Source organism: Acinonyx jubatus, chromosome X, assembly GCF_027475565.1.
Source record: "Acinonyx jubatus isolate Ajub_Pintada_27869175 chromosome X, VMU_Ajub_asm_v1.0, whole genome shotgun sequence".
In the NCBI taxonomy this organism is placed as follows: Eukaryota; Metazoa; Chordata; class Mammalia; order Carnivora; family Felidae; genus Acinonyx; species Acinonyx jubatus.
In genome coordinates this window covers 52,961,683-52,989,117 of record NC_069389.1, presented here as the reverse complement: position 1 = coordinate 52,989,117, position 27,435 = coordinate 52,961,683, and the positions used below count along the sequence as shown (strand labels likewise).

General features: G+C 40.5%; 1 protein-coding gene across 1 annotated transcript in view; it reads right to left on the bottom strand.

Annotated features, from left to right (window-relative positions):
• The window catches only part of AR (androgen receptor), a 188,723-nt gene extending 161,852 nt beyond the window's left edge, over positions 1–26,871 (bottom strand). The window contains 2 exon segments of the mRNA XM_027053706.2: positions 24,053–25,050; positions 25,053–26,871. Of these exon segments, the coding sequence (XP_026909507.2) occupies positions 24,053–25,050; positions 25,053–25,613 (1,559 nt within the window). The 5' untranslated portion in view covers positions 25,614–26,871.
• Between the last annotated feature and the right edge of the window lie 564 nt (positions 26,872–27,435).

Here is a 27,435-nt window from a genome sequence, read left to right as displayed (position 1 = left end):
CAGAGACACTAGGGGCAAAGAAAAAGAGACAGAGAAGCAGACACAAAAAGAGTGATTAATGCACAAACAACAATAGTCATCCCAAAACAGGTTTGCATAGGAACACAAATAAAGACCCAACCAGACATAGAAATTCATACACCAACAGAAACAAAGAGCTGTACACATAGACACAGGGACACATGGGCTTGGAGTGAGAAATGTTCACAAACATAGAAACATGCCCAAACCCAAAGGAAAAAATACATGAAAGCACAGAGACACAAGGACAGAAAAATGGATAAAATGAAATGAGCACGGTGACTTGGTAGGACGCATGATTATATACAAACACAGGTACAAAAGAAGGGCCATGATCCCTTTAGCAAAGCACACAGAGTTAGACACTGTTCAGAAATGGATTCATATAAACTGACACACATATTCTAGCATACAATTACATGGAAACATCAAGCCAAGACATATGTAAAGAAACACACAGCTGTGTTGAAAACCGGAAGACAGCAGTTATGTTGCTTAATGTTACCAGAGGTCTTGCAGGCAGGCTAATGTGCTTGAGAAAAGCAGCCTTGGTTTAGTGGAGTAAGTACTTTGTTCATGTTAATAGTAACGAGTTGGTCAAGCCCCCCAACACAATCTCCCACTCCACTACAGTCTGCCCCAAAGCACTGAACACTAAAACAGCTTAACAAGCAGCTAGTGCTGCGGCTACATCCTATACACCACAGTCCAAACCTTACAACACTCATCACTGAGTTCTAAGTTTTAAACCAAAGAACCTGCCCCTTGTGAGGCCAGAGTATCATGGGGAAAAGACAAAGAATGTGAGGAGAGCTATGTATTCATTTCCCTGGTAGGCAGTACAAAGTCCTGTTCAAAACAGGCCTCCAGCATCTGGGGGCAGGCTTTCGCATAGGCAGAAGGTGAAGCAATGACTTTAAGGAATTCCTCTCTGCTCTCCGCACCTATAGTAGAAGAGAGCAGCTTGGGAAATCAGAGCTGATAAACCTTATCGCTGTATACAACAAGGGCGAGAAGGGGCAGTCAGATCAGCAAACATGCTCTCCCCATTCTAATCATTTCTTTGTTAATTAGCAGAATTCACAAGTGATTTTAACGAGAACAGTAATATGAAACTATTATAAGTGATAATCACACTCCCTTCATCCACCAGGCCCCTAAAAAATAAAGGAGGGGAGGGTACATATTCCCACTTTAGCCAGAGCCGGGATCTCATATCCCATTGTCCCCGTGTATAGTAAAAAGGGTCAAAATCATGGCTATCACAGAACATCTGAGGTGGAAGGGCCCTTAAAGAGCATCTAGTACTGACCTTGGAGTAGAAGCCCTTGATGTTCAATCTGAATGTGCCATGACAGCTTTTTGAACTTGGTCTAATCCCTTTTCCTTCCTGTATTTCAATTGTGTAATCTATATAAAAGAGGACTGACCTCCAGGGTCCCTTCTAAATTCTGACCATCTCAGATTCTTTGGTATAAGCTTGTTTCCTTTCAACTTGCTGTTTGGAATTCATATCTAGAGAATTACAATCAGTGCTTGGAAATGGAAAGGAGAGTAGTGTTTTTCATCAAGTCAACAAATATACAAAGAAGGGAAAAAGCCCAGATATAGACATGCTACTTGAAATAAGCTTCAAATGTTAAGTCTGAATAAATAAGAGGGGCTTTGAGAGAGTGAGAGTCTAACTTGGGACTTTGAGGGTCTGCTTTGTCTGCCATCTGCTGACCCCTGAATATGTAACCTTCTATTCACACTTGCTCAATGCATAAGCAGTCCATTGCCCTCAGCCCATAGTTGCTACCATTGTAATGAGGTCAATACAGGGGCAAAACCCTACCCTTTATGCTACACACGTTCAGGTTTTTGAAAAAAGAAGACAAGGTTTCATCCCTGAATCATAGAATTTACTCTGTGATCATAAAAAAGCAATACTTTTAATCTATAAGCCCTGTCTGAGTTCACAAAACACTTTTAGACTTATCCTTTCATCTGTAAATTAGAATTTATGTTCTAATTTACAAATGAGGAAATTCTGACTCACAAATGTTAACCTGTTCAAGGTTCACAGATAGTAGCTAAAAGAGTCTGGACACAACTGGTATTTTAAGCATACGTTCACTGCTCCTTCCTATACCCCAGTCTTCTTCACTCATGGTAGTGAAGTGACTCCTGGTAGTCATTCAACTTGTCCTCCCACTTTAGTCCAGCCAGAGGAAAAGAAAACCCTGGCATGAACTCAGGGCCAAAAAGAACTCATGTCTAACTCCCACCTCCATGTCTGCAGAGAAAATAGGGATGCAGGAGGGGGTGTGGCACTTGGCTGAAGGGCTCTTGGAAAGGAAGGAAAGGAAGACTTTCCTCATTACTCCTAGTTCTCAGAGAATATTGTGGGTAAGTTTATGAAGTGAAGGAAGTAAAATAAAGATGACAAGTTGCCCAGGAAATTCACATCCCAAACTCATTTTTCCTAAATTAGCTATGACTTTGATTTTCCATTTTTACAGTTAACCAAGGCACTTAAGAGCCTGGATTAAGGCTCTGGGCCACAGTACCCATGAAAGTTGTAAAACGTTTTCTGAGGATTACTTAAGAACATGCTAGAGAAGAACAATGTTGAAGTGAGGCAACAGGCTTTGGCTAATGGAGGGCAGATTTAATGGCCTGTATGAAAAACAAAGCTCAAGTGGCATAGAATAGTGAAAATAGCAGTGAAGCCAGAGAACAAAAAGTCAAAAATAAAAATTAAATCCCAAATCCACCAATTTACTCACTGTGTGACTGTGAACAAATCATTATCCTCTCTTAAGTTTAGTTCCTCATCTATAAAGTGAAACTAGTAAGAACTACCTAAGATTAGGGGCGCCTGGGTGGCTCAGTCAAGTGTCTCTTGATTTCAGCTCAGCTCATGATCTCATGGTTCAAGAGGATGAGCCCCATGTCAAGGTCTGCACTGATGGCACCAGGCCTGCTTGGGATTCTCTCCCCCTCTCTCTCTGCCTCTCCTCCACTCATGCACATACTGTCTCTTTCTACCAAAACAAATAAATTAATAAATTTTTAAAAACTGCCTAGGATTAAATTAAACAAGAAAATACCTTGACAGCATCTAACACAGCATGTATCATTGAAGGGTGGATGCTCAAAAAATATAATATTTGATCAGAATTAGTTTACCCATGCTATGAAAGAGGCTTGGGTGTCAGGGTTTCAAAGCAAGTAGAATAGTAATGCTCTAGATCTGCTGACCATTTATTTGGAAAAATCTAACATCGGCTCTTATATAATAATCCTTGTCATCCTGATCCTCTATACAATACATATATACAGGGTTGGACCTTACAAGGACCACCTAAGTCTCCCATAGCTCCAACTTAGCAATCCCTCTGCTCCCACCTATCATACACCCAACCCTACCCACACACACATACACATACATACACACACACACACACACACACACACAGAGGCTGAAACATTTCACTTCTGTTCTTAGGAACACAGGGTTAGGATGAAGGGCAGTTATTCATAAAGCTTCACAATCATTTACTCAAAATAAAAGACATCTCCATTTTTAGGAGGGGGGGCATACTCACTGTGCTAGAGGGATATGACTTAAGATTTTGGTAACGGCATTTCATAAGCAGCTGCTTTTATGTATACTATTGAGATGGTTAGTCCGCAGTCTGTGAGATCTTTGAGACCTGAGATGATGTCTTATTTCTCTTTGTATCCTCAGAATCCAGTACAAAGTATGGTATAAAGTTGGCACTCAGGAAATGTATCAGTGAATAAAAGAATGAATTAGTCAATTAATGAATGATGCATTTACAACCTAACCAGACTGATATTGCTGAGAATTAAAATGTTCCACAAAAATCAGATCAAATTCTTAATTTGAAGTTGAAAATGTTCCGAAATCAAATAGGTACTCATTCATTCGTTCATTTATTCAATAGCAAATCATGCAGTGAGCTTGAAAAAAATTAGACATACAATCAAAAATTTATGGTTCAAGTCCTGGTTCCCCCATTTGCTGTCTAAATTACTATGGAATGTCCCTTAATAGCCTCCAGTCTAAGTTTCCTCATCTGTGAAATGGGGATGTTGATGTATGCTGAGCCTAACTCCAAACTGGTTTTGAGAAGCAAAGTAGACAATGTGCCTGAAAGTATTTGGTGAACTTTCAAGCACCTTATACTTCTTAGGAATTTGAATCATTTAGTCTTAAACAGGTCCAATGGCTCTACTCCCATTGTCCAATGCTCTACCATTTTTTATATCAATTTGCTATAACAAAGCCAGCCACCATACCTTCTGAAAACCACCTAAAACAGAATGCCAAATGGAAAGGATACACAAATATCAAATCATTATGTTGTACAATGAAACTAATATAATGTTATATGTCAATTATACCTCAATAAAAAAAATGGGAGGATGAAGGAAGGCAGAGGACTAGATCTCTTGTCAGCTTTAAGCAACTTTTTGCTTATCTGACTTCTTCTACATCCTGGATATGGTTGCCCAAACAAGTCACTGCTGCCACTGATAAAAAAGATTTTATAATACCTTTAAAGTCATCCAAGAAGTATCCTTTTTGGATTCAGTCTGGCCTTTTTTGGTTTCAGCCAAGTGAGGGGCTGTGAGGAAGATTTTCAGGGGAGGGAGATGGCATGGTAAGAAGTGGAGTGGGAGATTGTGCCAGTCATGTGAGACAGGCTGAGGAACTAGAAATGGCAAACTGTAGATGAAGGAAGGCAGCAACAGACAGACAAAGAAAAGAGCAGTTGCCTTGAAAAAGAAAGGGGCTTGGAGTCTGTGGAAGAGCGTTCAAAGAGGCCGGGATGAAGGAAAAGCTCAAGGCTTTGTCAAATTTGGGGACTACAGATTTACAGGATGAAAATGAGAGGACAACTATCTCTAAGGAAGCCCCATCCTGTACTTACAATGAATACATACTAACTGCTAATCTCTCCACTAATAAATTCAGAATTGCAATGGAAAATAAAGTAGAAAAAATATGTATCACTTTCCAGCAACTGGCATGTGCCATGGTAACAATGCATGTGACCAGAAACTAAAAAGGACAGAGGGAAATGAATATATCAAACTGACACTTTCATGCTACTCTCAGCTACCAATAGCAGAAGCATTACAATTCTAGACAGCTGACCCACTGGTGCCAGAGTTCCTTCCCTTTCTCTCTTACTCTTTTATAAACTGAGAAGGAAACCAAAAGTGATAGAACAAGAAGTCTTAATAGATGCTCTCTAGAATCGTAGGGACCAGAAGTGGGTCACCTTGTCCTTCCCCATGGGAGGAAGCCAAATAGACTTCACCTATCAACTTACTCCACCATAGACTGGGGTATAGTCCTTGTCTCTTGTGATTGGCCAGTTTGCTCTTCAATGACTCAGCAGATCTTTAAATATACCCAGGCAAGGAGCTGCTCTGAGACATAGTTTTAAAAAAAGTTTTAAACTGTTTGGGGTATTGAGAGTAGGTGAGGAAGGTCCTTTGTAAACATGAGGTTCCCAAGCAAATTTCACACTGCTATGAAGCTCTCTCTCTCTGGCTCTCTCTCTCTTTCTCTGGGTGTGTGTGATAAGAGGCTTGTTTTTATTCTGCTGACTCCCATTTGCCAGATGTGTGGAGCTCAAGGATGAGAAGGGGGGATGTTCCAGGCCATGGAAGAAGTCAAGAATATTCCTGCCCAGTGATTTTGTGGGGGAAGGGGAGCAATGTATGCGATGGAGTGACTGGTTTAAATGTAATGGCCTCAAACTCACCAAAGGCCCAGACACTGCACTGAGTCATTTTGTTCCCGGTGGAGGACCATGACCTCTGGCTGAAAGGAAAGGTCTTCTCACTCTCCTCTTCTCAGACAAGCTCAGTCTTGCACTTTGAAACAAGCATCAACTAGTGAAAGGTTTCAGCTGAACTGAGGGAAGTAACTTAATAACTTGCATTACCAAAGCAAATCACACTCTGTTATCTGCAATGACCTCATGCTTACATTCCAGCCAAAGCATTTTGGAGACTTGGACCTTTAGTTGAGGGGAGGAATGGGCAGCAGTGGACTGGGGAGAGGCCTATGTACTTCAGTTAGAGTCTAGGTGTGCATTTTCTCAAGCTCTGCTTGTCTGGTATAATAATCCTAACAAAAACAACAACAATAATAATAGGTATTATTTATCAAGATTTTATTCTGGGCCATGCACTGGTCAAAATGTTTTACCTTCATTATGTCACTCATCCTCACAAGAACCCAACAAAGGAAGTATTAGTATCTTCATTTTAGAAATGAGGAAACTGAAACTAGGAAAGATTAAGTGGCCCAGAACACACAGTTAATAATTGTCAGACAGGATTTAAACCAAAGTGTGTCAGATCCCAAAGCCTATGCCTGACCCCAACATATTACACTTTAGCCCTGACTCCAAACTCTCTTCCAAGAGGCCTCAGTCTTTCTGTTGTTTATTAAAAATCCCTAACTCTACAAGATGTCTAAAATCATCAAGATGAGAATTTTGGATTCATTCATAGACTTTAAATTATTAAGAACCAGCTGTGTAAATCACTTATTGTGAGTCCAAACCTGTGCCCTATATACGTAGTTCCCAACAAGTCTACCTTATGTTTGAATGCATTAAATGAGGGTTAATTTACTACTTGTGTCATACTATCAGTGGACAGAAAGGGTGTGATGACTAAGGAGGGAACTAATACTTCAGCATCTACTAAGTGGCATGCCCTTTATATAACCTGGCTTTTTAAATTTTTTAACATTTATTTAGTTTTGAGAGATATAGAGAGACAGAGCACAAGCAGGGGAGGGGCAGAGAGAGAGGGAGTCACAGAATCCCAAACAGGCTTCTAGCTCTGAGCTGTCAGCACAGAGCTTGATGCTGGGCTTGAACTTACGAACCACAAGTTCATGACCTGAGCCAAAGTCGGAGGCTGAACCGCTGAGCCACCCAGTTGCCCCTAAGTTGTTTTATTTAATAAACACAATAACACCATGAGGAGAGCATTCTATAGATAAAGAAGTTGAGACTCAGAGAGTTTAAGTTACTTACCCAAGGTCATACAGTTGGTAAATGGCTGTGCCAGAACTGAAAGCCAGTTTTAATTCTCATTGAAACGTTCTTTGTGTTTTTCCTTAGTCTGTCCTCTCTGAGGAACAAAAGCCTTTGGAGGTAAGGAAGGCTCTCATGATTTGCCTAAGTCCCTGATCTGACAGGGATAGCAAATTCAGATGCTTAGAAGAGTTGAGCAAGTAACTTAAGTGAATAAAGCAGATTGTTGGTGTGTGGGCAAACTGGAAAGTGCACACCTATCTGGAGGAGCAGTTGCTCCTTGCTTCTGCCTGGTTATCGCCATGCAGGAATATAGGCCCATTAATGCCAGATATTCATTCCTAAACCTGGAAATATAATTTTTTATGTGAAATGTCATCAACTAATTTGATAAACACATACACACACACACACACACACACACACACACAGGCACAAAGAAAACTCATCTGGCCCATCTTTGCAACTTCTGAGGCAGGATGAAACTGTTCTGAGAAATGTTTTCTTTTTTTAGTGTAGTTTTTTGTGTTTAATTTTTTAACTGTTTATATATTTTTGACAGAGAGAGAGAGAGAGAGAGAGAGAGACAGAGCATGAGCGGGGGAGGGGCAGAGAGAGAGGGCGCCATAGAATCCGAAGCAGGCTCTAGGCTCTGAGCTATCAGCACAGAGCCAGATGCAGGGCTCTAACTCACAGACCACGAGATCATGACCTGAGCCGAAGTTGACGCTCAACTGACTGAGCCACCCAGGCGCCCCTGTGTTTAATTTTTTTAATGTTTATTTTTGAGAGAGTCAGAGAGGCAGAGCGCGAGCAAGGGAGAGGCAGGGAGAGAGGGAGACACAGAATTCTAAGCAGGCTCCAGGCTCTGAGCTGTCAGCACAGAGCCCAAAGAGGGGCCTGAACTCACAACTGTGAGATCATGACCTGAGTGGAAGTCGGAAACTTAACCGACTGAGCCACCCAAGCTCCCCAAAGAATGTTTTCTTTATACTAATTTTCAATCTATCCTCATTGGCTTTGTCCTTTGGGGTACTACAGAAGAATGTCTACCTTATTTATTCCATAACAGCCCTTCATATACATTGAGGCAATATTTATATTTACTGCTCCCTGCCTCCCTTCCCACATCCGACCAGCATCTCAGTTTCTTCATGCTTTATGAGAGATGCCCCATGAATACTGCGGTTTACTGCAAATATAGCCTAACCAGAATTTTAAGTGAGCAAGACTATCACTTCCTTTACTCTGAATCTCATATTTCTATTAATGGAACTTATGATCTATCAGTTGTTTCTGGCAGTCACTTAATACTACTGATTCAAAATCACTTAATAAAAAAAGTACTTATGGAATACTTACTATGTACTAAGTGCTAAGCTATGTGTTTTGTATATTTTACACAAAGATATCCATGAAATAATTTTTATTCTAAAAGTGGGTACAATTTAGAGTGCCTAGGTGGCTTAGTCAGTTAAGTGTCCAGCTTTTGATTTTGGCATTTGCTATGATCTCACCACTTGTGAGTTCGAACCCCCATTAGACTCCTTGCTGAACGTGGGGCCTGCTTGGGATTCTCTCTCTCCTTCTCTCTCTGTCCCTCCCCCACTCACTTACACACACTCTCTCTCAAAATAAATAAACTTTAAAAATAAATAGATAAATACGGGGACAATTTAGGAAGGTATATATATGTATGTATATATATATATGTGTGTGTGTGTGTGTGCGTCTATACATATATACGTACATATATATGTGTATACACATATATAATATATATGTACATGCACACAAATAATTATAATTTAAGGAACTAAGCACCATATCTATGGATAAGGAAAAAAGAGATAAATATAAAAGATATAAGCACTGACTCTTGACTTGTACCTAACACCCATCATGTCATTTGATCCTTTCTTATCCCAAAACTTATAAACTAGAGATTTCTAGTGTGAGTTTACAGATGAGGAAAGTAAAGCCTACATTCTTTCAACCATATTATGTCATACAGATCAATTCTTAATGAGTTAGGGGATGATAAATTTTATCTTTTAGGAGACTGTATTTGAGCTAAGCTTAAAATAATGGATGATATTAAAATTGGGATAGCCTCAAGGCCAAAGGAATGATGGGAAAACATCAAGTTCAAAAAATAAAGGAATAAGGATGGTTTAAGAGGACAGTAACTAGATCCATTTGGCTGGAGTTGAAGATTTTTATAAAGGAATTATAGAAATTGAGGCTGGAACAATAAGCCAGATCATGAAAAGCCTTAAACATCAGACTTAAAGAAGTTGGACTTTAACCTATAAGTAAATTACAAGGAGATACAATTTCAAACATGCATTACCTAACTGTGTAGCAAGGCTTCCTCTGTGCTAAGCATTGGGAATAAAGACATAAACTCCATAGAATTTCAACCCTCAAGGAGCTTACAGACTAATGGATAAAACAATACTTATAATACTATAGCTGAACTTTGAGAAGGTTAACCTGATGGGATGAATACAATATGAATCAGAGAGTAGCAGGGAGGACTAGAAGGAGCAGGGAAGAGGTCACTGCACTAATCCAGGTAAGAGGTGGTGAGGATCTGAACTCAGATACAAGGAATGACTGAGAAGGCTTTGGGAAACAACAATATGCCATTTCAGTACACTAATTCCCAAAGACTCTAATGCAGATTTCCCTGGACACTGTGGGATCATCTCTGATGGGGAACTTTGTACTTGGAAGAGTAGAGATGTCCCCAGAGAAGAGCTCAAGGTATTTAATTCCACATTTGACCAGGCATATTTTGAGTCAATCCAGCACCTCAGCAAGGTCCAGCAAGTGTTCAAAGCAAACTACATACCATCTGAAAATATGAGCCTAGTTATAATTTTTGGTCTAAAACTAGGTAGTTGATGACTGAAATGAATGAGTCTAATTTGGTCTTTTTTTTTTAAAGGCTGATCAAACAGATTTTTCAAATGAACAATCGGAAACTCCCACAGACTACACATTTGTTAACCTTTGTATTTTTAAACAAACATGAAAGAGAGGAGTGGGCAGAGTAAACAGACCCAAAACATTTGGAGTTCTTTCTGCACCCAAACATCAAATATCGTCTTTACTTCCAAATCTCAGTTTATGCAATCTCTTCATCCTATTAGAAATTAGGCAATGTGGGGCACCTGGGTGGCTCAGTTGGTTAGGCAGCCGACTTCGGCTCAGGTCATGATCTCATGGTTCATGGGTTCGAGCCCCATATCGGGCTCTGTGCTGACAGCTCGGAGCCTGGAGCCTGCTTCGGAATCTGTGACTCCCCCTCTTTCTCTGTCCCATTCCCAGCTCATGCTCTGTCTCTTCAAAAAATAAACGTTAAAAAAATGACAAAAAAAAAAAGAAATTAGGCAATGCTTTCAGAGAGGTGGCACAATGTGGAAGTCTTGGAAAATGCTTTCTCTCATGTACTGACAACCTTAAAAAGAAATGCCTCGTTATCACTTATATGACTGGTAAGATTGTGTCTTCTTTAAAAAAAATCTGGAGAGAAGCAGATTTTTGTAGTAGCCTGCTTCTGTTTTCACAGTAACAAAAATGTTATCTAACAGTAACAAAAATGTTATCTGACAACAATATTCAAGACTTCCCAGGAATCCTGCACTACTCATTTGAGCCTAGAATGACAGAAGTAGCATCTTGTCATACTGAAGTTCTTTTTATTTAGGGAAAATGCTATGGGTTGACATTTTTTCCTGACGTTTTTGTGTTCGTTTTGTCCAGTGTGTGGAAAGAGATGGAGTCTGATCATTTTCCCCATTCTCTGTCCAATGTTGCTGATGCATAAAGTTTTTTTTTTTTAAGGTAAGGGGTAGGGTGATACAGAAAGAGAAATAGAAGGATACAAATGTCAGTGTGAGAAGACAGCCAGAGTGATACAATGCAAAGAAGTCTGGCAGTCTGGAGTCTCAAGCTCAAGCTCTGGTTCTGCTACTTACTCACCATATGACCTTTGGTAAGTACCTTTTCTCCTAAGAACCCTTAAAAGAAGCTGGTGTTTTGTAAGGATAAAAGTTGCACAATGTTTGAAGTTCAGGCACTATGTTTTGTATTAAAAAATGTAGTATGACTAGTACCCTTTTCCCTAAATATATTGGAAAAGAATATAAGCTCTGTAGAGCTAAACTGCCTAGGTTCTAATATAGGCTCTTCCACTTAGTTGTTCTATAACCTTGGTCATATATGTTACTTAATTGTTCTGTGTCTATCTCCTTTTCAGTAACATTGGAATGATAAAAGTACCTACCCTAGGGAGTTACTTTGAGGATTAAATGAATTAACACGTGCAGCACATGAAAAACAGTTCCTAACTCCAAAAATTCAGCTATTTTTTTTTCTTAACTTGGCAGCCCTCCTATTTAAGCAGGCATTGAATTGTCCAGGTTTGTACTGGGCTTTGAGATTTTCAACCACCTTAGTATCTCAAGGCCTTTTTCAATAATTTCAAATTCCTATTATAAATGATCAACTTCTTCCCCTGACCCCCTTTGCATCCCTCCACCTCAACTTTAATCCCCAGGCACTCAGCTATTTGGTGAGGATCAGTAGACTATAATAGAGGGAATACATAATTAGGTCACCGGTCTTTTGGGATGGTAGCAGTGAATGACTGCCTAATCCTAGAAGCTACTGGTATTACAAAGTGGTTAGAACCTTGTGGCTATAAGCCAGATTTCCTTGGTGTGCACATAAACTCTACTTCCTAGCTGTGTGACTTTGGGGCAAGTTACTTAACCTCTCTAGGACTATTTACCAAATTCGTTGTGAGAATTAAATGAGTTAATCTGTTTAAGGCATCAAACTTTGGCACACAATAAATGCTATCATTATTATTGCTATTATTATAATTCTTTGTTTTGAGTGGGGAATCACATTTCCATTATAGACTTTTCCAATGAAGCAAGTTAACCCTCAGAACAGACTATGACTAAAAGGCACCAGCTTTGTGTGTGACTATGGTCAAGTTCCTTCCCATCTCTGTGCCTCAAACACTTCATCCACAGAATGATCTAGCTGGACAAGATGGATTCCATGAACTCTAATATTCTATGATCTCAGGCCATTTCTGTACATTCCAGATGTGGCTCAGTAGTCTTTAAAAGTCTGCTTACTGTGTTTTTCACAGATAAAGTATTTTGTTATATAGTTCAGTGAAAACATAATTATAATATTTTGGTTTGATTGGAGGCAGCAGCCAATTTATATGTTCTGGTTTTGTATTCACTACTTAGTTTAATTACCTGGTTTAAGGTTTGGGTAGGAAGAAGAGACACTCTCTGCCCCAAATGAGGCTCACAATAACACTGAGAATAGAAGCACCTCATTGGAATACAGGAGAACTGAGTTGTGCTCTAACTGTTGTCAGCTTGTTGTTTCACTCTAGATAAGACTCTACCCTTTTCTAGGCTTCCATAAAGTGAAAGGGGAGGGAGGTGGGGGCACCAAAGGCCTAGGTGATCTTTAAAATCCTAATTGATCTTGAAGAGCAGGAAATCTGAGGGCAGTGTGTGAACACTGAAAAGAAGCCATCAGGATGCTTGCCATATAACTTAAACTTTATACATCCAAAATCAAGTTCTTAATTCCTACCCCCCTCACATAATACCTGCTCCACTTACATTCTTCATCATCTCAGTAAATGGTAATCATAGTTTTCAAATTGCTCAGCTCAAAAGTTTGTCAACCAGCCTTGACTCCTCTTTTTCTCACAATGAATATATAATCTGTCATTAAATGCTATTGTCCCTCCCATCAAGATACATCCAGAATCCAGCCACTTCTCATCTCCTCCACCAATACCACCTTGGTCTAAGTCACCATCACCTCTAACCTGGATAACTGCAGTGGACTCATCTCCCTGATGCTCCCTTGCTCCCACAGTCTCTTCTTCGTACAGACGATAAGTAAGCAACAAATGTACATTCTATCAAAAAGTGGTTGATGTTATGAAGGATTCTGTTAAAATAAAAGATCACATTATTTCTCTGCTCAAATCCCTCCAATGAATCCCCATATCAGAGTAAAAACCAAAGTCCTAATTAAGACCCATGATTCCCCTAATTAACTCTAATCTCATATGACCCTCAACTTACTTAAACCATCAATACAGGCCTCCCTGCTGTCTTCCATCACACCAAGTACATTCTTATTTCAGTCCCTTTGTATTTGTGGTTGCTTGTGCCTGGAATATTCTAACTCCAGATATCTCTGTGGGTTACTTTTTCCTTTCCTTAATGTCTCTGCTCAAATATCACCTGCTCAGGAAGGCCTTCTCTGACCAACAAATATAAAATGGTCTTTCCCACTATGAATCTCTATCTCCTGCAATCTGTTAAGTTATTCCTCATGACACTTATTCTGTTTCCCCTCACTACAAAGTAAACTCCACAAAAGGAGGAATTTTTGTCTGCCTTGTTCATTGTTGTAACATCAGTGTCTAATATAGACTTTGGCATATAATAAATGTTCCATAGGTACATGAAGATGGTAAAGTAGGATGGTGAGATTATTCTCACCCAAAACTCTTATACAAACCAATCCACCAAACTCAGTCTGGTGAGTGAATAAGAGACCCAAAAGCCTTATAAGCTTTACCAGTTTCTATTACTGATACCAATTAAGGTTATTTTGCCTCTCTAAATTTCTTATTTCCTATAGTGACATGAGAGAGACATATAATAAAAAAAGGAACACTTGATTGAAAGAAGAAAGAGTAAGACTGAGATCCTAGCTCTGCCACTTTGAAGTTGTTTGACTTAAGACATATTACCTAATGTCTCCGAACATAATATTTACAGTGGGAGTAACAACAGAATAAAAGTATGAAGAGTATTACACCTAAAATCTGGTTACATGTACAGGGTAGAAAAGAGGATGAAATGCAAGAGTGAGATATGAAACTGATCTGTAAACTGTAAAGTGCTACTGGAATATATCCAATGTCGTTGCTCCCAGCTCCACATTCATAAATAGGTGTTAAGGAATCAGTGTTACTAAAAATGTTTTGCACTTTGAGAAGGGACATGCCAGATAAAATACTAAGTGCCACAGTAACTTCTTTATTATTTGGTAGTAGGTGACTCTGGCCCAAGTTATCCTGTAATGTGTTGAATCCACAAAAGGACGGCGACCATTCCCAGGGAAATTCTGCCACAGGACACTTGCAGTCACACTAGCAGCCAGACAGTGGGACTACACTTCCACAAGCAAAGAATCTACTCAACCAGAGAAAACAGAATTCATTATTAAAAAGGTAGGCCATTTTAAAACACTACATCATATAATTCAACAAAGCCCTTATAGAAAAAATTTTCATGAACCTCTTACTCCCAGAATTGTTTGATTTGTACTTCACACTTCCCCCCCCCAACCAACACCCTGAAATCCCATTTATACAGAAACTCGAAGCAAGCCACCATGATAAATGGAAACCTTGAAAGTAGAATAATAATTCTTAATCTAACCACCACACTAGATATCTTCATTGGCTCTCATGCCAAAATTAGGCCCATAAATCACCCTCAATTTTAATTAATTCCTAATATTATTAAAAATTGTATAGTCAAAGATATAAAATGTGTTCCTAGAATGTTCAATAATATAACCAAAGGCACTAAGGAAAAAACTTGTAACTAACTTGACTGGGGTGGTACTGCTGAAAAAGCAGAAATATATTTCAACCCCTTACTTGAGTTCACTCATCATTATCTTTACAGAGGTACCACTTCCTGGTGTTTGAAATATCCATCAAGACCTATAATCTATTGCTAGTCCCCACCTAATTCATAAAGGATAAGAGGCAACCTACATTAATCTATTTCTTTTTATTTTTTATTTTTTATTGTACAACCTAATATGTACACTTTTTTATTTGTCATCATACCTAAATACATTTGGGAAAAAGAAAAAATAAATCCCTGTCCACTTTTTTATATTAAATATAATTTATTGTCAAATATGTTTCCATACAACACCCAGTGCTTAAATTTTAAAAATCTGTACCATACAATCCAGCATCTCATCATACTGACATCACAGTGTTGCCATTCTGTTTTGTTTTTGTTGTTGTTTTTTAATGGGTATAAGCTCCTTGAGGGAAGTGACCTCAAGATTCTTCCTGAATTGTGTTCCTTTTTCCCTGAAGCACACAGGTAAGCATATAGCAGATTCTTAATGAAAAGTGGTTGATTGATGCTTACTTTTAAAAAATCACTTTAGTAGCATCATCTCTAAAGACAGCTAGGTCATGATAGGACATTTTGTTCAGTGGCCTGCAGTTTGCACACCATTATCAGAACACCACAGCTGTAGCTGACTAGATATGACCCTTAGCTTAGAGTGTTAGTGAGGCCAAAGTTCAGTCCCTTTATAGGTAAATTGTATCTCTGCTTCATGGTTATAGAGTACCTCCCTGAAAAGAAGCCCAAATTGTAGGAGAATAAATGAACCATTTCCTCATCTAGAAATACACACCAGAAGGTGGGGTGGCATTTATTTTATCCAAAGGACAACACATAAAAACATAAAATTATGACTCCAGGTGTTTACATAAACCTAAACATAAGTCAAATATAGCTATTTATTTCTTTGGCCTAGTTTGCATTTGTTACCTCTTCATGTTAGTTTTGTGTGTAGAAATTATTATTATTCTTCATATCCTTGCTAATAGTTTCCAAATCCAAATAATACAAAGAAGATTATTAACTGCATAAACCTTATTAGGTTCTCTAAAGACCTGATAGTTTTAGAGACATTCTTCTATTCATCTGGAAAAAAGGCTGGCATTACCAATTTCAATTTATAGCTGAGGAAAATTGAGAACAGTGTCCCTATGTGGCCTTCATATATAATGAGACAAAGTATGCTTTAACTTTAGTATGGCAACAGAAACCTTCTGCCTCTTAAGTCCCAGGGGTGTTCAGAACTCAGGTGCTTTCAGCAAGGTTGCATGATACAAGGTCAATATACAAAAAATCAATTCTATTGCTATGCATTGGCAATGAACAATTTAAAAAGAATATAAAGAAAAGGATTTAATTTATAATAGCATTAAAAGTAAATATTTAGGAATAAATCTAACAAAAGTGTAAAATTTACACTCTTAAAAAACTACAAAACATTGTTGAAGAAGAGCTAAATAAGTGAAAAGACATTCCATGGTCATGTATCAGAAGATTCAATATTGTTAAGATAGCAACACTCCCCAAATTGATCTACAGATTCACTGCAATCTCTCTCAGAATCCCAACTGGCTTCTTTGTAGAAACTGAAAAACTAGTACAGAAATTCATAAAAAGTTTAATTAAAATTAATTCACTAAAAAATTAATACAGAAATTCAAGAGACCCAGAGTAACCAAAAAAAAAAAAAAAAATTAAAAAAGAGCAAAGTTGGAAGACTCACACTTCATTTCAAAAATTACTAAACACCTACAGTAATTAAGACAGTGTGGTACTGGTAAAAGATCAGTGCAATAAAGTTCAAAGACTAGATATGAAACCTCACATTTATAGTCAACCGATTTTACAAGAAGCGTTCCAAGACAGTTAAATGAGGAAAGATTCAACAAACATGCCATGATGACTATACCATTTGTTGATATCTACATGCAAAAGAATGTGGTTGAACCCATAATCACATCTTACGAGTTATATAAAAATTAATTCAAAATTGATTAAAAACCTAAATTTAACAGTTAGGAAGGAAGCCTAGGTGCGAATCTTTGTGACCTTGGATTAGGCAAAGCTTTCTTGTATATGACACCAAAATCACAAGACACCTAAGAAAAAAATAGAGTAGACTTCATCAAAATTCAAAATGTTTGTGCTTCAGCAGATACCATCAAGGAAATGAAAAGACAACTCATGTTATGTGATAAAATATTCACAAATCATAATTTGTTACAGGTCTGTATCCAGAATACACTGAAAAAAACTCTTAAAACTCATAATAAAAAGACAAGTAACCAATCAAAACTAAGCAAAAGTTCTGTATAGATATTTTTTTCAAAGAAGATATACAAACAGCCAATAAGGACATGAAAATATGTTAATATTATTAGTTATTAAAGAAATGCAAATCAAAACCATTTTGAAATATCACTTCACATACACTAAGAACAGCTATAATTAAAAAGACAACACATATTTGCAGGATGTGGAAAAACTGGAACCCTCATATATTGCTGGTAAGATTGTAAAATGATGCAGCTAATTTTGAAAACAGTTTGGGAGTTCCTCAAAAAGTTAAACACAGAGTTACCATATGATCCTGAAACTCCATTCTGAGGTACGTACCTAAAAGAATTAAAAACATTATGTTCACACATCCATAAAAACATTTTGTATGGATTTTCATGAATGTTTATAGCAGTATTGGTCATAAGAGTCACAAAGTGAAAATAAATGTAATGTCCATCAACTAATGGATAGATAAAATATGATATATATACATTCAATGGAACATTATTTGGTTATAAAAAAAGAATGAAGTACTGATATGTGCTTTAACATGGATGAACACTGAAAATATTATTCTTTTTTATTATTTTGAGAGAAACAGAGACAGCACAAGCAGGGAAGGGGCAGAGAGACAGGGAGAGAGAATCCAAGCAGGCTCCATGATGCCAGGGCAGAGCCTGATACAGTGTTCAAACTCATGAACCTGTGAGATAATGATCTGACCTGAAACCAAGAGTCAGATGCTTAACTGACTCAGCCACCCAGGTGCCCCGAAAATATTATTCTATATGAATAAAGCTAGTCATAAAATATCACATATTGCATGACTCCATTTTTATGAAATGTTAAAGTAAGCAAACCCATAGAGAACAAAAGTAAATTGGTTGATAGTTGCTCAGTGTTTGGGGGGTATGGTGAATACTAAGTGATTAAAATATTCTAAAATAGTGGTGATGGTTGCCCAACTCTGAATATCCTAAAAACCATCAACTGTAAACTTTTAATGGGTGATAATTATATATATATATATATATATATATATATATATATATATATATATGCTTTAGTAAAGCTGCTATTAAAATGTAAAATAAAACTCAGGTACTACCTGATCTATATTGGCAGCATTCTCAAGTAACCAACACTTTAGAACTTTAAGCTTATTTGGATGAGCCACTCTCAACCTTAACATGGCCTGTAGGTTGGCAGCAGGAAATGGTTTAAGAGAGAAAGGGTGGCAGCACCCATAAGTGTGCAAGGAATTGTGCATAACTCACAGTCCTATCATTTCTGTGCAACAGCCACTGAAAGTAGCCGTTACAGAGCAACAATATAAGATATCCTCAATCAGTGGGGCACCTGGGTGGCTCAGTCAATTGAGCATCCAACTCTTGATTTTAGCTCAGGTCATGATCCCGGGGTGGTGAGGTCAAGCCTTGCATCAGGCTCTGTGCTAAGACTGAAGCTTGCTTGCGATTCTCTCTCTGTCTCCCTCTGCCTGCCTCTCTCTCTCTCTCTCTCCCTCTTTCTATCTAGAAGTAAATTAAAATCAAATCAAATCAAATCAAATCAAATCAAATAGGGGTGCCTGGGTGGCTCAGTTAAATGTCAGACTTCAGCTCAGGTCATGATCTCATCTTTTGTGAGTTTGAGCCCCGCGTCCGGCTCTGCTGACAGCTCAGAGCCTGGAGCCTGCTTCTGATTCTGTGTCTCCCTCTCTCTCTGCCCCTCCCCTGATCATACTCTGTCTCTCTCTCTCTCTCTCAAAAACAAATAAACATTAAAAAATTAACAAATAAAAAATAAAGTAAAATAAAATAACACATCATCTAACAGGTGGGAAGCTTGGAGAAATAAAGCTAAGAAGTGCTGCTTTACAGAGGTTTCTCCACATGGTAAACAAAGGTTATAAAAAAAACTATTTCTATACCCTCAACTAGCAAAAAGGTGTTCACTAAGCATCCTCCCAGCCTACTCAAACTTCCATGAGTGCTACTCAATAAACTATAAGACACCGGGTATTTTCTTTGAAAAGGGTGCTATGAATATGACATTTCATAATTCTCTTCAATATGACAAATGTCAACCAATACTGATAACTATAGAGAATTTTATGAACAATGAAAAAAAAGTCAGTGTTGTGTTTAGGATGAGGATAACTTAACTCTGAATTCAACATTTCATAACTTGATGGGATGCTGGTAAAGGAAGTCTGAGGTAGAAGAGTTTCTTCAATATCTATTTTTGTTTTCAAATGATTAATTTACACACAGCATCACCATATTTATTGGCCCAGCTAGCAAGCACCCTCACACACAGATTAGGTATTTCTTGTGAAAGTGTTGTCGATGTCTGACCCAGCACTGTCTCACAGGAGAGGGTCCAGTTATTTTCAGGCTTTGAGAAAAGGTTGCCAAAATGGCCAGTAAACAGAGACAGAGATCAAGAGAGAGGGACAGCAACTGGAAAAATACTTCATTAAATCACCAAGTCCTCAAGCCTTCTAGTTCAGCTCCCTCAGCAACTGTTGAATCAGATTCTAACCTCAAGCTAAAAAAGCCCAGCTATTAATTTTGCAATTCCCTCAAGTCATCTAGCCTTAAAAGAGAGGTGCTAGGGTTGATCTGATCCGTTACTCTCCAGATTAAAAAATAATCTGTAGGAGTATACCTCAGGTGTAATGAGGAAAATGTCCTCAAAAGTAGAAAGAAGTGTCTATGTTTCCATTTAGTTAAAAGCATGAAAGGAGAGAAATGAAAGAAAATCCGGGACAGGAAGCACTTGAGGAAGCTGCAAACAAAGAGAAAATGGTGGAGGTAGGGGGGTGGGGAGAGGTTTCCTTTTCCCTCTCTGACCAACCTCACAAAACTTGATTTTTGTTTCCTTTTCATTTTTCAGAATAATAATTTCAGGTTTGGTTATAAAACAAGTCCCTTGCTTCTCACACTCAGCCTACATTCTGCTCCCTGTTTGAGCAGACTTCCAAATGAAACTGGTGGTCTTGATATCACTATGGAAAAAAAAATAATAAAATTGTCCATGTCCCTAACTCCAACTCATAATCCCACCAAAAGTAGCTACAGTACAAGTAAGAGTCAGAGACCTAAGGATTCCTTGTTTTAAATGCATATATGCACACCAGATGAGAAAATTATTACAGGGAAGAAAAACACCTTAAAAAGAAAATTAAATGTGCCAGCAAATTCAATATATTATATCGAAGTTTACAACTCGAAAAATGGAAATCTGATGAGGTAAAATCAGCACTGGCAAGAAAGTGCCCCAAAGTGACCCTGCAATTGGAAGGCTACAAGCTTCTTGGAAAATATCTCTTATTGATGTTAACCTTTGGCTGAGCTAAAAGAGATACACTATGGACAACAAAGAGAAGACTTCCATCAGTACATCTTCCACATATTTCCAAATGGGGTACCACCCAGTGTGGCTATTTGGTCCTCTGGTTCTGATCACTGGTGCCCAGATAGAACTCACTAGTTATTTACTGACAATGGACTCTCAAGGCCTATGGACAGAAAGCCTCAGACTATTTTGGTCCCAAAACAAAATTCGGCTTTACAAAACAAACTGCTTCTTGCAAAATAGTCATAAAAGTCTGTTTGATAACTGAAGAAGGGAGAGGAGATGAAAAGGGGGATTAACAAATTGTCTCCTTTTTAAGTAGTTAATAGAGGAAAGCGAGATTTGTTGATATCAAAGCACTACTAAAACACTATTATACTCTTAAATACTGAGAACAAACTGAGGGTTGATGGGGGGTGGGAGGGGGAGGTGGGTGGGTGATGGGTATTGAGGAGGGCACCTGTTGGGATGAGCACTGGGTATTGTATGGAAACCAATCTGACAATAAATTGTATTTAATATAAAGAAAGAACAAATTACCAATAGAAAAATTAAAATGTTCTTTTTGCATCTGAATAATTAATTTAAATCCCAACTCTAATTCCAGCACATGCTTCCCTGGGCCTCAACTCCCAAGAATAAATGTTTTTCATATTATTGTGCTGCTTGCTGGAATAAAAAGGGTCCTACTTCTTTCAAGTGGGCAGGTGGTCAATTAACAAATTTGTACTCTTGTTTGATCTCTGAAAGATGACAGCTCCTTTAAATATCATCAGGGTTGCACACTAGTCCCATTACTTTTTATTATTCCTTCTGTTCAAATCACATGCTAAATTAAGTTTGTTTTTTTTAAAGGTCCACCTTCAAGCTTCTCTCCTTCCACCTCTCTCATTTCAGCAGAAACACTGTAGATGTATAAGAACATAGAGTTATTCCAAAAGTTACTAAAGTTATCCCCCAACTAACTAATATGTATGAACGAACGCGCGCATGTGCACACGTACAGACACACACACACACACACACACACACACACACACACACACAATTTGAAAAAGGAGGAATCCAACAAATTGGAGCCTCTAGAATTTTTAGATTTTTAACTCAAATTTGGCATATAATGCATGCAAAACAGTGTGGAAGTTCTGGCTTTGGCTTAAAACATCACTTGCCTTTCACCAAATTGTATCTCAACAAAGTGAGGGAAAGAAAGAAAAAGTAATAAAATGTCAACTTTTAGATTGGGATTGGTTGTATTCTGATTAAATTGATGCATTTTCAAAAAACTTACTCAACAATTTTCTATATCCTAGAGATGAAAATTCTTTGTCAAGTCAATTTTCTCTTTCACTAGCTCTTATAACCAGTGCTGCAACCACAAACCAGGAAAAATTGATAGTCTTTTACTTTCTTTGGATACTGCTAAATTCTCACTAGTTAAGGCCATTAATATAAGCATGCCTTTCTAACAGAGAAGTGTTTCCACTAAGAGCTAGGATAAAATAACCTTACTGCACACATGATGGGAAGAACTTTTTGCTTTCTATACTTACTTACTGAAATCTCAGGCTATGTTTACAAAAAAATACATCCCTTAACAAATATGTTGAATGCTTCCTTTCCTCCCTATTAACTAAATTAGTTGTTAGGTGGGTTGGGGGGGGGGAAGCAGAAGAGAGAAGGTTTCAGTTTAGCATCATGGTATGTCAAGAAGCACCTTAGACATCCACATCCCTCAAAAAAAGTGCACAGTAGAACTAACTAGCAACAGCCCTAGGGAAAATAAATTAACCCTACCAAGTAAATCCGTTTTTATAAAATGAAGAAAACCTTTTATACCATGGTATAACTACATTGCAAAAATAACTTTAAAAAATCCAAACTAACTGGAAAAAGTTTTGATTATATAAATAATAACTTTGAAAATATTGTAAGCCAAACATCAAAAATCTAATAGTAGGATGTAAAGCCTGGTAAGAAGCTGTTTCTTCAATAGCCCAGAAAATAGTATATTGTTTGAAATCCTAACCTCTTCTTTCTTTCCTAATACTGTGCTATCAAACTTCCAAGAACAGAAGCATCAGTGAATGGAGGCAAATTGTTGGATTTAAGCTGTCAAAGATGCTAAAGCTAACAAATAATTTTGGAAAAGTCACAGATAAAAAAAACAGCTAAAGAAAAAGAAAAACAGAACAAGATACAAGTCCAAGGGGACATCAGCACCCAGCGTACCTGAGGAGTTAGTTCCTTAGTCAGTATTCCCTCCCTCATTGAGATAAACTAATATCTCTGTTTGCTGGGGGAAAAGTCTTCAACATGATCTCCAAGAAGCTCAATAAATGTGGGAAGAATTTTTAATAAACAAGGTCAGATTAATCACTTTTCTTATGTCCTAATTAAAACTCATGGGCAAGGTTATGGCCCATAGATCCCTCACAGTTCTCACCAAATTTGTTAGAGGTAACAGCTCATGTTTTAAAATGTAAGCATGTCTAATGTAACATTGTATGTCAACTATAATTTTAAAAATGCAACCATGTTCTTAAAATGAAGGAACATATTGAAGAGCCCCATTCTTCCCTCCCAAAAGCAATTTCTATGCACACTGATATATCAAGAAATTCTTAAAAAAATTTTTCCAACACTTTATAAGTCAGACTCAAGTCTGGCTATATTATTCATTAAAAGAACGTTCTTTTTATGGATCTGATGCAAACTTGAAATAGGGGGCTGTATATCTGCCATAGTCCATATAGAAAAATAAAAACTTTACAAGAGAAAATCGACCCAAGAAGCTACTTCCAACATGGTCAACCTGTGAGAGCAAATACTGCCCAGTGTTTACCAAGAAAGTTGTCCTTTGGTTTTCCTCTACTTTTCCCTGCTCTAATTGTGCCTGGTTGTATTCTCTCTGCTGATGTCTAGCTCTGGAGCAAGTCCTCAGTTATTGCCAGGGAAGGAACTTCACCCCATCTTCACACAGCAGCCCTGAGAACCCAGAGAACTGAGACCTTCTTCCCCTAATCTGGCACTTCCATTTTATCTCTTTTGAGAAGGCAGACTGAGAAAAGTTTGGGCCCGTCTTTTTGCCTTTAACCTGCCAAGACCTGCCACAAACTGGAGGGCAAACCCTAACACACTCTAAGAGGTGAAACTGCCCATATTTCCGGTCCAGGTTCTCAGATTTAGGAAGAGGGAGGAGAAAAAGTACTGGAGGACTTAAGAGCTTTATTTCTGAAGGTAGCCCTTGCTCTTGGATTTAACTTTGGAGCCTTTGGGACATGGAGCACCATGAGGTATAAAGGATTTTAAGAGACTGAGGGAGGAAGAGTGTTGTTATCTGAAAGGGCACACACCAGCACCCTGGGCTCTCAGGGGACTGGGGCACACAGTGGGGGTTCAGAGCACAAAGGTCATATCTTTGGCAGGCTAGGAGTACCCAGAAGGCTCCAGATTCAGGGAGGCCCTTTTTATGGAACACTGTTGAGCTCACAGGGGCAGAGTGTTCCCTTCAAGTAGGAGAGGATAGATACCCGCATATCCCGACTAACTATAGATTAAAAGACATTTCTAGGAGAAACTTACCGCATGTCCCCATAGGGTCCGGAGTAGCTCTCCATCCAGGGGCCCATCTCGTTTTTGACACAACTGGGACTTGGATAGGGCACTCTGCTCATCACACCACCAGGATACCACATATCAGGTGGAGGGAAGTCACCTTCTTGGCCCGTCAACCCCTGTGGTGGCCGAGTGTAGCCATAGGGGGTCACAGACTCGCCAGTGCTGCCGCCTCCACTCCCGCCCCAGGGCCCATACAGCTGGCCTTCTTCTGCTGTGAATAGAGTATGCCAGGAAGAAGAGGCGGTGGCTGAGGGTGAGCCTGAGCTGGGTCCCACTGCACCCCCGCCATGCAGGCTAGCCAGGTCCCCGTAGCGGCATTGTGCCGCTGCTGCCGCCCAGGCGCTCCCATAGTCCAGCGGGTTTTCCAGCTTGATGCGGGCATGAGGATGGGGAGGGGGAAGAGGGGGAGGCGGCCCAGCCAGGGCGAGCTGAAAGTTGTAGTAGTCGCGACTCTGATAAGCTGCCGCTTCATCTAGTGCTCCAGACTTGTAGACAGACAGGGTGGAGGGCATCTCAAGTGTTCCGGAGCCCCCTGCTTCACTGCTGCCAGAACAACCCAGGCTGTCGCCGTCCAACCCTTTGGCATAACCTGACTTGAAAGGGGAATACTCAGCAGTTTCTTGGGTGCCCTTACCAGGGCCATCATTCAGCACAGAACCTTTGCATTCGGCCAGTGGGGCGCAAGGACGCACAGCGGGTGGAACTCCCAGGAGCGGAGCGTACATGCAATCCCCCCGAAGCTGCTCCCCAGGACTCAGATGTTCCAGTGCCTCCACACCCAAGCCCATTGACACTGACACTGCCTTACACAACTCCTTGGCGCTGTCCGAGATGGTTGAACTGCCCCCTAGGTAACTGTCCTTGGAGGAGGTGGGAGCACCAGTGGCCTCCCTTGTTCTCCCGCTGCTGCCGCCTTCGGATACCACCTCCTGCTGCTGCTGCTGCTGCTGCTGCTGCTGCTGTGCTGCTGCTGCTGCTGCTGCTGCTGAAGGAGTTGCATGGTGCCGGCCTCGCTCAGGATGTCTTTAAGATCGGCGGAACAGCTACTTAAGCACGGGAAACTGGGGCCCAGCAGGGACAACGTGGATGGGGCAGCTGAGTCATCCTCGTCCGGTGGTGCTGGTTGCTGCCGCTGCAGCCCCTTGCCGGTGGCTGAAGCAGCTCCAGGGTCTGGAACGCAGCCTCTCTCCAGATGACCCTTGGGGGCAGACTGCGGTTGTGAAGGCTGCTGTTCCTCGTCCAGGGCCAGGTAGCCTGTAGGGCCTCTGCTCTGGGCTTGGGGAGAGCCATCCTCAGACTGCTGCTGCTGCTGCTGCTGCTGAGGACTGGTCTGCTCCTGCTGCTGTTGTTGCTGCTGCTGTTGCAAACGGGCGCCAGGAGGTGCGGCGCTCGTGGCCTCAGGGTGCCTGGGGCCCGGGTTCTGGATCACTTCGCGCACGCTCTGGAATAGGTTCTGGAAAGCTCCTCGATAGGTTTTGGACGGTGGCCTGGGGTAGACCCTCCCTAACCCTAACTGCACCTCCATCCTTGAGCTTGCCTGACTCTTCCACCTAATTCCTTTATCCTGTTTCCCCTTGTCCAGCTGAGAAGTTCAACAAGCTGCGATGCGGTAGTCGCTGCAGTTAGCTGCCCACCTGCGGGAAGCTCTTGGGAAGGAAACTTGCAGGAATAACCACGCAAAAGCACTCTGACAGCCTCAAAATCTCCTGCACAGGAAAACACGCGTTGTACACGATCTGCCCTGCTAGTCTCACAGTCTGTTACTGAAATCTTGGGACGGTAGATTCAAAAGATGCCCAACTCTTGAAGGAAACAAAACAAAAACAAAAACAAGGAAAACCCTCTGCCTTCCAAATTCAGTATCCACTGAAGCAGGTGCAATTAAGAACCGGGTTATTTTCTTTTTGTTTTATTTTGGGTTTGGAGGTTTGTTTTGTTTGGGATTTTTCTTTTTCTTTTTAATGGTCTACTGAAGCCCTGACTGCCCTTTCATTGTTTGGTCTCAGGCCCTGCAAACTGGAGGGGGTGGGGGTGGCTGCTGCGTGCAGAAGGAGCTGGAAAGGGAATGAAGGGAACCTGGAGGCCCGCCCCGTGTACAGCCTAACTAGCCAGGTCCCAGCTGCAGTGCTTTGCTGAAGCGGTTCACCAGTCGCCTGGCTCCCCAGAGCCGTCTTTGTAACGTGCAGCTAGCTTGCCTGCTCGAAGCCAAAGGGAGTTACCTCTCTGCAAATTCGGGCTGGCCACGCAGGGCCAACTGGAGGTGGGGGGGGGGGGTTAGGGGGACGGGAAGAGAGGAGCGGGCCAAGCGGCAACAGGAGAGGAGACCCAGGAGGGGGTGGGGCGGGGTGGAGTGGTGGAGGACAAAGGCAACTGTCAGTCCTACCCGGCACTTTCCTTGCTTCCTCCGAGTCTCTAGCTGCTTTTAAAAACTTCACCGAAGAGTAAAGGGCAGGTCTGAGGCGGCGGCGTTAGCCGCCGCGCTGCAAAAAGCCTTGGCGGTCGCCGGAGCCCAGCTGGGGTTGACGCGGTATGTCCCTTCAGCTCCTGTCCCACACTGGAGCTGCTAGCTCGGTCTCTTTCCTCTTCTGCCTCTTCTGCCTCCCGGCTAGCTCGGGACCCTCCAGCTCTCCGGGCACGCTGGCTCCCTCGGATCTCGGAAGGGGCGCTGGGAGGTGGAGAGCAAATGCAACAGTTTGCTAGTCGGGTTCCGCCCCCACCGGGCCGGCCTCCTTGCCTTCCCACCTCCTTTCTCCCTCCCCTCCCCTTTCTTTTTTCCCCTCCCCTCTCCGCGCTGTAATGCCGGATGGCTTTGGAGAAATGAATGTTGGCTCAGTGTGGGTGAAGGCAGGAGAGGATTGTTCTAGCTCGGGAGGATCCTAGCTCTTTGAATACTCCTACTTTCAGTGACCAAGATTTAGGTGCCGGAGCTGAAGCTTTAACCCGGAGCTTTATCTTGCGGACAGGACTAACCCGATCTCCCGGAGGCCAGCACTTACAGATTTGGTTCCGAAGTCCAATCTCGAAACAGACTCTGTTTGTGTGGGAGGGGGAAGAGAGTAGGTAGGGGGCAATAGGAGTACCAAGGCTTCAGGCGAGGGACTTTGTTCAGAGCAGACAGAGAAGCACAGAGGGGCAGTAAGGTCTCCTAAAAACTGAAGGAGCTATGGACAAGCCAGCTGATAGTTGCTGAAACCTTTCAAATTTCTCCTTAGGGGTAGATTGGGCCTTGTGGAATGATGCCAGTTGCGCTAGGAACCTTCTGCCTAATAACCAGAAGTCATCTCTACCCTATTCTCTTCCTGTTTTCCTGCCTAATTGTTTCTAAACATACATTTCTCATCTATCCA